The following is a 12,060-nucleotide window of genomic DNA, read 5'->3' as shown; positions in this document are numbered from 1 at the left end:
CCACCATTCATTCCAGCCTCCAGGGAGCATGGGGATTGTCGCTGTTTTATAGAGGAGGCAGCTACAAAGAGCACCACGGACTTTATATAGCAATTCAAGTTTCCTGCCTCTGTGGACTATTCTTTATGACTCTCTTGTCCAGTGAGTTCTCAGTTTGGAGGATGATTTTATATCACCTCTAAACTGCAGTTCACTGTGGGATACTTAATGTCTCATTCTAGAAGGTCTTGGGTGGTTGGTGTGGTTAGTATGCTACCTTCAGTTTTTCCCATTTAGTTAATTTTGGGAAGGAGACAAAAATTGCAGTACAGATACTGAAAAAGCAGAGAGAGGAAAGAAAGGAAGACAGTGCCCCACATTCGAAAGCAGTTCTGAGAAATAGCACCCCTTGGGAAAGTGCTTTACTCCTTGTGTTGCTCTACCAGGATGAATTTTTAATTTAGATTCCTTCTGAATTCTATTCCAAAGGATTAATCCTACTCCCTGTCCTGTTTTACATTCTTGTCCGTTCTCCCGAATGACAGCAGGAGTTTTGTGTCTTTGCAGGAAGAGAAGGAGAAGGTACAAGCGCAGAAAGAGGAGGTTCTTAGCCACATGAATGACGTGCTAGAGAATGAGCTCCAGTGCATTATTTGCTCAGAGTACTTCATTGAGGTAATTACGGGCATCAGGAACAGTGGCTCACAGGGGCCTCAGCGCTCTCCCCGCCCTGAATGGAGCCTCAGCTACCCAGGCAGCATCTGCTGTAGGGGAACGTCCTGAAGAGCTTTTCTTGCAGGAACTTCTAGCTATTTGACTACAAAGTAACCCCTAGAGGTGTCCACTTCTTACATATTTTTGTGTAGTCTTCTTTAACATTACTGTTCTTTTTCTTATTTTATTTGTTCTTATTTACTTGATATAATTAATATTTTAAGCTGCAATAAAGCCTTTATCTCTTTTTTGGGGGGAGGACACGGGGCCACATGGCATTAGATCTTTGAAGTATCCGAGCAAAGCCTCTCAGTAAAGCTGCTCTTTCCTTGCTCTGAGTGGGCGTGGTGCTGAGGGGCGTGTGGTGCAGCCTTTGAACAGGGCGCTCAGTGCCGTTGATGTGGGGCGTCGGGAATGCAGCGCACAAGTGGGACACATTTCCAGGACTCGGGCTCCTTGTGAAAATGAAACCTCTCTCCCAGGTTACTATCGGTTACCCTGTCATATTTTTGCATGGACTCTTCTTTTTCAAAAATCTTACCATTTGTGGCCAGTTCATCTTATACCACAAGTTTAAATTCAAGTTGTTAAATGACATTGCTTTTCAGATTCCGTCACAAAGGAAAATGCAGACTGACACGGCTTCCTTTTTTCTGGTGGTCTTTAGGAGGTTGAGTCTGTTAGCCTTCTGAAAATCTCTCCTGAGCAGACCTGTTTTTTTTTCTCTGGATCTACTTAGACTTCAGGTCATACATTTCTCCCATAATTTCTATTCACTTGATTCCCTGCTTAGGAGAATCAAGTGTTGTTTTGCCAAGGCGTGCAGACTGTACTGGAGGAAGGTAAGGCAAGGGGCTGGGAACCGGTGGTGAGTCGCCAGCCTGGAGCATCTGCCCAGACAGACCGGGCAGACAGGCTGAGCTGTGCTTGTTTACTGTACACACACCACCTGACCGTTCCTTCTGGTCACCTCTTACAGTAAGGGTTGGAGGAAGGTTCCATTTTAATCCGACAGGTTTTTAGTCCTGTTTATAAGAATTTACCTCCTATAGTAAACAGAATGTCTCCTAGTTGACTTTCTGGGCTCACCTTGGCATTTGGGAAATAAATGATTTCTGTGTTATTTTCAACTGCCCTCCTAAAAGCAGGAATGAAGACTTTTGAGCCTCAGAAAACTCTGTACCTTGGCGGGTGTACATACACAAGAGTAGTGAAGACAGTGGTTTATATCCTTGGGAATGAAAAGCACGCTGGCAGAATTCTGGTTTACTCAGAAGAGCCCCTCAAATAACATTTCTCTCTCTCTTCTCATAGGCTTATTTACTCAGGGGTTCAGGCAGTCCGTGAACCCATTGCATTTTTTCCATTTCTTTTCTTTCTTTGCCAGCCTTTTTAGTTGCCTTTTAGACTTATTTTACTTTTTTGGTTTCTTCCAAAAAGAGATGATGCCTCTTACCATTCTGTGTGCTGAGTTTTCAACGAGTGTTCCCCTTTGTGTATAAAAACTGAGGTTCTAATTCACCACTAACAAGATATACAAATACCTCACTAACTCTTATTTTTCATAAGAGTTAGTGAGGTATTTGTACCAAACATTTGCGCACTTACTAGTCCTACCTGTGTCCAAAGGTATTTGTTTACAAGGCGGCTAACCTATGTTGCCAGTAGCCTGAGTTGGCGGAATAGAACAGACAAATCAGCCTACCTGGGGCCTGTGTGTATGAACTCAGAGATAATAAATCATCTAACTTGAAGCTTAGAGTTTCCCATCCCCAAGGCTGATGCTGGTACCTTTGTAAGCTCTCTGAGTGTCATTGTAGTTAAATGTCCACTTGACCTTGTCTAGCTTTGAGATCACAGCCACCCTGTGGAAGTAAGTGTGACGTTCGGATGTGTGTGTTCACATTCCTGTTGCAGGCTGTCACCTTGAACTGTGCCCACAGCTTCTGCGCCTTCTGTATCAATGAATGGATGAAGCGGAAGGTCGAATGCCCCATTTGTCGGAAGGACATCAAGTCTAAAACCCCCTCCCTGGTTCTGGACAACTGCATTAGTAAAATGGTAGATAATCTGAGTTCAGAAGTAAAAGAACGACGAATTGACTTAATTAAGAGACGAAAAGGTGAGTGGATGAGAACAAGATGCTGAGTGCCCTCAACGAAGTACTTACAAACTTGGGCAGATTTTTCTGGTTGGGGAAGAGTCAGATGAAAGATTCTTGAGCTAAAGAAGAAGTGGAAGAAATGGGGGAAAGTAAAAAAAGATAAAGGTAATAAATAGTGAATGTGTGAGCCCTGGCCGGGTAACTTAGACAGTTGGAGTGTCATCCTGACCTGCCAAGGTTGTGGGTTCGATCCCTGGTCAGGGCACACACAAGAAGCAACCAGTGAATGCATAAATAAGTAGAACAGTAATCAGTCAGTCTCTCTATCGCTCTCTCCCCCTTCCCCTCCCTCTCTCTCCCCCTTCCCCTCCCCCTTCCTCCTCCTCTCTAAAATAAAATAAAATGAAAAGACAGTGAATGTGTGAGAAAGGTTGAAGTAGAATTAGCTAAGTTGCTGGAGCAGCAGGAAAGAAGGCATCTTAAGTGCAAGGGCCTCGGTTACAGGGGTGGAGAGAAAGATGTGATTGGAACACGTGGACGGTTTGCGGCACTGGTGACTAGGCGGTGCTGTTGTTCAGGACAGGTTAGTTGCTGTCCAGGTGTTGCAGACCTTTTGGGTTGGGTGTACAGTACAGTCAGTTATAAACCGGATGTAGACACGTCAGAGATTCACAACTGAAGGCCTAAAGGAAAGGCATGTACAAGTTCTCTCTATAAGAGTTACAGCTTAATTACACAAATTGGGTATAATGTTAAACCAAAGAGATAAATTTAATCCTGCTGTGTTATCATTGGGGACCCTAATACATTTACCCACAGGTTTCCCAGTTGGAAGGGTTTTGGATAGAGATTGGGGTGTGGGGGCGGGTAAGTTTCCCTGAGGAAACATACTTTCATCGGGAATAGCTGCTTATTTAACCAAGTGCTCTCGTGGCACCTGCAGCCTGCTGTGTTGAGGGTGGTAGAGCTCCTCTGCTTAACACTTGAATGTCCTTGTGGCAAAAGGACGTGTCCTGGGGCAAAGCAGGAGCAAGTCAGTGGGTACGAAGGATTGGTGACTGGGCAGGGATGAGAGTGCATAGAGGCAGGGTAGAGTTGCTTATCGCGTTAAGCCCCTTCGACAGTCTGGTATAGCGTTACCTGCTGAGAAGCTTCAGACCCAAAGTGCTGTGATGGCCACTGGTGCAGGTAAAGGCCTGCCAGGGAAGGACCAGAGGCTTGCTGCCTTTACAGGTGTTTCCCAGCACCTGGCCGTTGGTGATATGTATCTTTGGATGTACCTTCCCTCATTTCAGAGAAGTTGAAGGCTTAAAAGCCACACTGCTAACAGTAGGATCTTCTGTGCACTGCTTCCTTTCTCCTAGCCCTTCAGCAGACAGCAGCCACTTTGAGTAGGTCCAGGAATCTGATGCTGATTTGTGAGCGGCTGTGGTTTGGAACCGGCCCTCAGTTGGTGAGCCAGAGCAGAGGCAGCAGGGCTGTCACTGAGCCGGTGGTGCGGTGCTGAACAGGGAGCGTGCTTGAGCCGTTCGTACTCAAGGGAGACATCCTGACCTGTAGGAGGGTGCGGTGGCCCTCAGGTGGTTCTTTAGAACCAAAGTATTTTACACTTCTTCACAGCTATGTGCTGCTGGGTTTTAGGACAAGTCTTAAGCCCCAGAGACTTTTTACCTCCCAAGAACCACTTGATTCTGGCAGAATCCCATTGCTCTTCCTCTCCACCTCCCATCACTCCTTATAGGGACACTACTACGGACCAGGACAAGATGGTAGATAAGGCACTGTCTCAGCGCTCATAGCACTCCCTGTCCATGGAGGAGACGGGCAGGGAAGTAGGTGGTGTGACAAGTTCCACAGCAGGGTGTCAGGAAACTGCCAAGAAGGGGACACTCACTTTGGCCCGGGCAGGTGGAGGTATGCTCTGGCACTTCCCGGAAGAGGTGCCTTTTGAAGTGAGTCAAAGCTTCCCTAAGGGGAAGCTTTCCACGCAGAGGAATGGCACAAGCGAAGCACAGAGGTGTGAGCAGCGGTGACTGGTTCCTAGCAGTGCCCCTCGTGGTCCACTCGGAGCGTCTGCCTGGTGCTGCAGCAGCACGAGGACGGCCAAGGCTCGGGAGTGTCTGCGGAGGCGTCATGAATGCCTTCCGTTTCTCTCCTCTTTCCCCTCTGAGAGGAGCAGGGGCCTGGGAACCCAGATACGACCAAGGTCAGCCTTTGAGCAGCAGTGTGCTGGGACTGTGTGGTTGTGGGGACACCAAGGACTTTCTTCACCCAGCACATTGGCAAGGTTTCTTCTCACAAGTCCAAGGTCAGTAGGTAGTTCATTCAGCGCTGGAAAGGGAAACCATATCAACCTCCTTTTCCTCTCCAAAGGTGAGAGAGGGTGCCTCCGCCTGTTCCGAGATACTAGGAGCCTGCACAGCCGGCCAAATCAGTCTGCCTGTTACAGTGCTTGGCTTAGACCACTCTGGCACCAGTTTCAGTTTCTGCAGTTATCACAGTGAGTGCAGCTTTTAGGTTTTCTCTAGAGACAGACAGAAGGTTCTGTGGCCCAATCTAGGGAGGCATGTGCCAGAGCCGTCAGCAGCCTCACTGATCTGCAGTGTGGGGTTTAGAGAAAACTCTCAGTTCAAAGACCAGGCTTCCTTGCCAATTGAAAGCCCATTTAATCCCCGATGTATCCCCACTGAATTTTTAAAGGACCAAACTTAGGATCTGGGAACTAGGATTGGCAAGCCTGTAGTCGTCGTCGTTCTGACACTGTGGCTAGGCTGTTGTGGTCCGAGAGGGAGGCCTGCCTGTTCATGGCCACATGGCTCTGGTCCCACCAGGAGCAGCCCTAGCGAGGCTTCCCTGGCTGGTGGTGGCGTCTTCAAGTTCCATGGTCCGTGGGAGGCATAATAATTCCTCGTAAGCTCTGGGAGGGCAGATTACAGAGGAGAGAAGGAGAATATTAGGAAGCCAGATCCTGTCTGTGTGGAGGAAAGGGTGCTCTGGAGCTGGGGCGGATGAGAAACACCCCAGAAGTGCTTGTCGGGTGAGTAACTGTAACTCTGGGATCCTGACGTGCAATTTCTCCCAAGGGAAGACCTCCATCCGCCGGGGAGGCTCTCCCTGCGGAGCTGGTGAGGTGCCGCGGAGGCCTGTCAGCGGCTTCGCCTCCCCCTTTTGTTCTCTTCTCATTAGATGGTGGTTGGGTAAAGAGTGTTAACATTCTCACTTTTAGCTTTCCCTAGCAGTTTCTTCGGGTTGTGCTCAGAAAAGAAGAAACAAATGACTTAGAAATAAAATCTTGTTGGTACTTCATAGCAGTGATTTCCAGTCCATGGGCTTCTTCAGACTGCACTCCCCATCTCCCCCGATGCTCTGCTAGTGAATCGGGGCTCCTGGTGGTAGTGTGTGGGCCTTCCAGTGTGCTGAGGTGGGAGCAAGGTTCACGAGTCACAGCTCCCCTGAATCTGTGAGACACGCCCCTCCAGGGGTCGGGGGTCCCTAGGAAGATTGGCTCGGGTCAGAGCACACAGCCTGTGGTTCTGGCCCACTTCCCGTAGGCTACAGGCTGTGCGATCCAGGCACAGGACAGGAGAAGCAGGCAGTCTCTGGAGAGGGCATCTGCCCACCTGGAAGCCCGCCCCTGGTGGTGCCATCGTCCCTTGCTGAAAGACAGCTGAGGACAGGAGCATGTGGGGAGTAGCAGCAGTGACGGTGCCGGCAGGTCCAGCTCGTCCAGAGAGAATACTGTTGGCAGCACTTTTAATCCCCGAAGGAATCAAGAGGGTCGCGTGCATGCAGTCAGCCTGGCATAGGACAGTGTTTGTCTAAGGGATGACAGCTCTCAGCAAGGGTAGCAGGGGGTGGGGAGTCGTCATGAGTGCACACAGTGTACAACACCGTACTTCTTACAAATTCTGGCTTTTAAAAATTTACCCTTCGCAAAATTATCATGGGCTAGAAAACTAGCAGACTTGTTACTATAGAAGCTTTTTTCTTAATAGTCCAAAACTACCCTCTGGTTTTGCCCCCTTTTTCCTTTCCTTCTCTTCTTTTACCTCCTATTTTTCTTCCTTTCCTTGTCCCTTAAATGGTGTCTCCCTCGCCGCCCTGACTGGCACCACAGAAGGCACAGGTGGGAGCCACAAGGGTGGCACAGGAACTGCTCACCCAGCGGGGCAGGGACTGTGGTCTTCGACGCTGGCCTCCGAGATACTAATCGGAACTCCTGGAGGAACCACCCAGGAAGTCCTGGAACCTTGAATTTCTTTCTCTATTTTTTTTTTTTTTGCTTTTTAGATTTTTAATTTTTTTAACGTTTAAAAATATTGTTTAAAATATTGTTTATGCTATTACAGTTGTCCCACTTTTCCCCCTATGTTACCCTCCACCCAACGCCCCCACCACTGCCTCAAACAGTTCCACACCTTTGTCCATATCTGTGGGTCACATATTTCTTGTTGACTCTCTAGCCCTCGACGTTTCCGAATGGTCCTGTTCTGACTATTGCTCTGTGGTGGGGTGTCTTCTCCCCTTCGCCAAAAGCTGCCACCACATCGCAGCACTAGGCAGGCTTTTGCAGCTTAGGAGACTGGCCTTCCTACAGTAAAGACCCTTTGGTGCACCCTGAATGCACGCAGGGCTGGGTTTGACGGGGCCATGCCATCCATGCCAGTGAGAGGCCCAGGGGTGACCTTTGCTTACCTGTGCGTGGAGTCCAGAACTCTGGTGAGCGCTAAGCCCACCACACCGACGTACTAAGGGCAAGACCAGTACTTGTCCAGGTGTGCCCTGCCAGCTGGAGAGAAGGCCGGGGGGCGGGGTAGGGGGAGCACACGCTGGAGCTGCAGCGGAGGTGAGCAGGAGCAGCTGGTCAACGGGGGTCCAGCAGAGGGCCTTCAGAACTTCAGACCCCTTGTTGCTGTTTTCCACAGAAGTTTCTCCTGGCTTTTTTGTTTTTGTTTTTGGTAATGATAAAATGGAGTTACCCCAGCATGTGGGTGCGTATTATGCACAGCGAAATATGGTGCGTCCAGAAACTTCTCGCTGTGGAAGACCACTTGGGTGAGTATAGGATAGTGTCGCTAACCAAAGTGGCTTTGCCTTGAGAGTGTCTCAGTTCCTGCCCTTAGCACTAGATGTACACTGGGCATTTTGGGAGCAAGCTCAAACAAGTTGGTGTTCTAGATTTCCATGAATTAGTCACAGAAATCTTTTTTCTCTTTTTTGCCCTCCCCATAGAGTTAGGCACTTCACCATTGAGGCTTCTATGCATTGACTGGATATATATCTTGTCCAAGAGCGTGTTACGATGGTTCTTAAACCCAATAGGACTGGACACGCTCCTGTTCCTGGTTAGGGTTTCTGCTTGAGCTGCTTTCTGCTTTCCCACGCTGGAGAGCTTGGACCTCTTTTACCCTTGGCCCATGAAACACACAGCAGAACCAACCTTGAAGAAAGAAGTCCTTGCTTCCTTCCCCTGGGCCTTTCCGTTCTCTCAGTATCCACTTGGTGCCGGGTACAGGGGAATAAAAGTGGGTGGGGCGCACACAACCCCTGCCCTCGTGGAATTTTCAGTCCAGGCGAAGGGCCTGGGTGTAGGGCCTGGGCTGGGTGTGGGAACACGCCACACTGTGGGAGGTGAAAGGTGCTATGGCAAAGGTCAGCGGCAGGCAGCGAAGTGAAGGGAAGTGAAAAGGAGGTGGGTGCATAGGTAGACTGGCCAAAAGCAAGAAAGCAGGAGGGGTTTGGGCTGAAAAAAGTACAGAGTGACGGGGTTGTAGGTGCCAGGGAACGTGTTGGGCAGTGAGGCTGGGAAGCAAGCAGGCGTGGATCGTGGTGTCTTCCAGACCCTGAAAGGGTTAGACTGGGGGCAGTGGGAAAACTATACAAGGTCTTAAACAGAGATGTGCCTACTGATCTTTAGATTTTTCTGGGTTAGGTCAGTGGGGCTGCAGTGCAGGTAGGTGGTGATGGGAACCAGAATAGAGGTAGCAGCCCTAGTCAGGGGTAACGCCTGGGTTAGAGAAAAATCAAAAGGGGTGGAGAGTGGGTGGGCGTGAGCAGGGGTTTGGAGGGTAGAGTACAAGTGTGCAGAGCCGGTTTGCCTGGAGGAGCGAGGGAGCACAGAGCTGCGGATCACTCCCAATTTCTGTCAGGCAGCTGGGTGGGTGCTAGTGCATTCACTGAATGTGGAGCAGGTTGTCAGGGAGATAAGTTTGGTTTTGGACTAAAGTTGTTTAGACTAAAGTAAGTTGAGAGCACCTGAGGACCTTTAAATATGTGGACCTGAAACACAGGAAATACTAGATATGGGGATCCTCTCTGGGGTAGTGAGAGCCAAGGTCAAGTCTGTGTCCTGGAGAAACAGAGACATCAAAGGGGCGGGTAGTGGAAGGGGAGTATTCAGGGTGGACTGAGGGAGTGGCCGAGGAGAGAGAGAAAGAGGGAAGTGTGGACAGGTGACAGAGGACATCAGATTGGTGTGCTTTGAGCCCTCCTGACCACACCCTTGTCTGCCGTGGCCCTTTATTACATTCTAGACACCTCCCTATTTATTGCTTTCAGATACTTAACGAGAATGAAATTGTATTTGTTACTGTGTGTTCTTGCCCCTCAATTTATAAACTTGAGGGTTTTAGCTTATCGAGTGCAGTATTCTCAGGGCCTAGAAGACTGGTTGGCAGGTTTTCAGTAAATGCACATTTGCAAGTGGTTGTGGACAGAGGGGTTGGCAGTGGGAAATGCTGCTGCTAAGGACGAAAAATTGCCCTTTGGATGTAGCAGGTGTGTAGGACATTGATGGCTTTATCTAGGACAAGCTGTGGGGGGTGGAGTCGGCAGCCAGTTTGCAGTGAATCGGAGAATGAGTAAGAGGTGAAGGAGGAGACAAGGGTCAAAATAGGCTAGTTCTTCAGGAAGTTTGGCTACGATTGTGGGAAGCAGCAATAGAGAAGGCTGTCATTGCAGGAGGAAGTCAGGGTAAAGCAGTTTCTCATTTTGTTTAAGTATTTTTTAAATTTATTTGATTTGAGAGAGAGAGAAAAGAGGGAAGAGAATGAGACATCGATTTTTGTTTTTCAATTTAGTTACGCATTCATTGGTGCTTTCTTGTATGTGCCCTGACCAGGGGTCAAGTCTGCAACCTTAGCACATTAGGGTGATGCTCTTACCAACTGAGCAACCTGGCCAGGGCTCATTGTTTTAAAGGCAGGAGAAATTTGAGCATGCTCGATTGCTGATTGGAAGGAGCCTGTAGAGTAGGAGGTGCAGGGAAGCCAGATAGTAGATAGTGCACAATTCCTAGGAAGGCAGGGGAGGGGCGCAAATGCAGAGAGTAGGGATGGAGGAATACGTCTTTAAAAGTAGGGGGGTGCGTCCCCTGTTTCCTAGAGGAAAGAGAGTAATGTGGGAGGGTGGGCAAGGAAATTTGCTTAAAGGGAGTCAAGGAAATTTCATTCTTGCAATTTCTGAATTTTTCAGTGAGCTGTCAGGTGAAGCCCTTAGCTGAGAGGAAGGGAGCCAGCCATGTGTGGTTCTCCCAGCTCATCAATGCAACCTTCACGCCCTGTCCCAAGGCGTCCCACCTCAGCCACCTCCCAAAAGTGGGAGAAAAGTCACTTCTGTGACCCTTCAGTCCTACCAAAGTGTTCCAGACCTCAGTCTCAGGGAAGGGAACAATTTCCTTGGTGGCTTTATTGTGTCCTTAGTGTAGCCAGGATTCCTGCTTCTCCAGGATTGAGGAAGCAGAAGCTTTTGGAAAAGACTGGAGGCCAATAAACAGCCCCTCCGCCCCCTTCCTCTCTGGATGTTGGAAGAACTCCCACCTCTCCTTGTCAGTCACTGTGGATGCAATTTCCTCTTTCCTTCATATATCTGTAGAGGACCAGCTTTGCGTCAGTCATGCTTAGGTGCAAGGAATAGGAAGAAAAGTGAAAATCTAATTAAAGTTAGATGTGATTGGTACTACAGAGAAAAATAGAGCAAGAAAGGGTCAGGAGTGATGGGGAGAGCTTCGGCAGTGTTGGATGGGGTAGGCAAGAAAGGCGTCACCAAGAGGGTAATGGTGGAGTAAAGGTCCGCAGGGAGGGGCCATGCTGCATCTGGGGAACCAGCGTTCCATGCAGAGGGAATAAGAAAGGGGAGCGTGCATGGGGTGTGGGGCGAACAGCAGGGACACCAGTGTGTCTGCAGTAGAGTGAGTGGCCAGGGGAGGAGCAGGGGTGAGGTCAGAGGGCTGGGCCAGAGGCAGGTGGGCGGGGCCTTCCAGGCCTTTGGAAGGTCCTTGACTTTGAATCCTACTCTGGGAGAAGTGAGGAGCAGGCTTTGAGCAGAGTGACATGATCTGACCTCTGTTTTTTCTTTGCTGTGGCTGCCACGTGAGGAAGGGACTGAGGGTGGCCATGGGGAGGCCGGAGAAGGGACACACAGGCTCCTCTTTCATTTCTCTCTTCTTTCTTTCCAAAGCCAAGAGATTGTTGTGAAGATGGTGCTGCAAGGGCCTTTGACAGAACGCCAGGCGGCAGAAGCTTGGATGGCCCGGAGGGTCTCCACGCCCTGGCCTTGGGCTGCACAGAGACAGAGCGTGAAGAGCCACCTGGGACAGAGTCTGAGTTCGGAAGTTCTCTATCATGAGCCTCCTGGGCCACCACCGTTGTCCTAAGGGCATGGTGCACATCGCCCAGCGTCAGGCACGTAACAGACTCTGCCTCACTCACTACATGTCGAGTGGTTATGTATTTCTGTTTGTGTTTTAAACTTGTTGTTTTCGTTGTTGTTGGGTATCTCTGAAGCACCTCTGTGGACATTTATCCTGGACAGCTTGAATGTACCCCTGTGGCTGCCCCTGAAAGTTAAGGCAGCCTCTATTTGAGAGGATGGAATGCCTCTTTGTGAAAACAAGATGTCATTTACTTGAAATAAAATGCAAAATTTAATAGTTGCTCAGCTGGGCTCTGGTGTATTTGTCCTCCTTCACTTCCAGCCCCCAGACAGTCTCACAAGTAAACACTGGCAGCTCATAAATTGCAACCAAGAAAGTGACTGTATCAGATGATAGACTCAAGTGAATGTCAGCCTTGGAAGCCAAGCCCAAGGTCATAGCTATGGCAGATGGGCTCTGTTAAGCCCCCGACCATTGCATTTCCTTTCCATCCTGAAGGTGGGTCACTGCTTACCTGGTTTCAGGATGAGTGAATTCCCTTCTTCAGCTGGGATGTGGAAGTAGTTTCCAGGTCTGTTTTACCCAATGTCGGAAAACGGGAAATAATTTT

General features: G+C 49.2%; 1 protein-coding gene across 2 annotated transcripts in view; it reads left to right on the top strand.

Annotated features, from left to right (window-relative positions):
- RNF8 (ring finger protein 8) overlaps nt 1-11,734 on the top strand; it is a 36,424-nt gene extending 24,690 nt beyond the window's left edge. The window contains exons 6-8 of one of the 2 annotated variants that reach the window (XM_037063274.1): nt 547-654; nt 2,611-2,815; nt 11,255-11,363. In XM_037063274.1, the coding sequence (XP_036919169.1) occupies nt 547-654; nt 2,611-2,815; nt 11,255-11,271 (330 nt within the window). In that variant the 3' untranslated portion in view covers nt 11,272-11,363. Of the gene's footprint in view, nt 1-546; nt 655-2,610; nt 2,816-11,254 lie in introns of both variants that reach the window. The other variant, XM_037063275.1, reaches the window with a different exon arrangement.
- The last annotated feature ends 326 nt before the right edge of the window (nt 11,735-12,060 follow it).

Source organism: Sturnira hondurensis, unplaced genomic scaffold, assembly GCF_014824575.4.
Source record: "Sturnira hondurensis isolate 20B ecotype Veracruz unplaced genomic scaffold, ASM1482457v3 Scaffold0014430, whole genome shotgun sequence".
Lineage (NCBI taxonomy): Eukaryota > Metazoa > Chordata > Mammalia > Chiroptera > Phyllostomidae > Sturnira > Sturnira hondurensis.
This window is presented reverse-complemented; position numbering and strand designations above follow the sequence as displayed.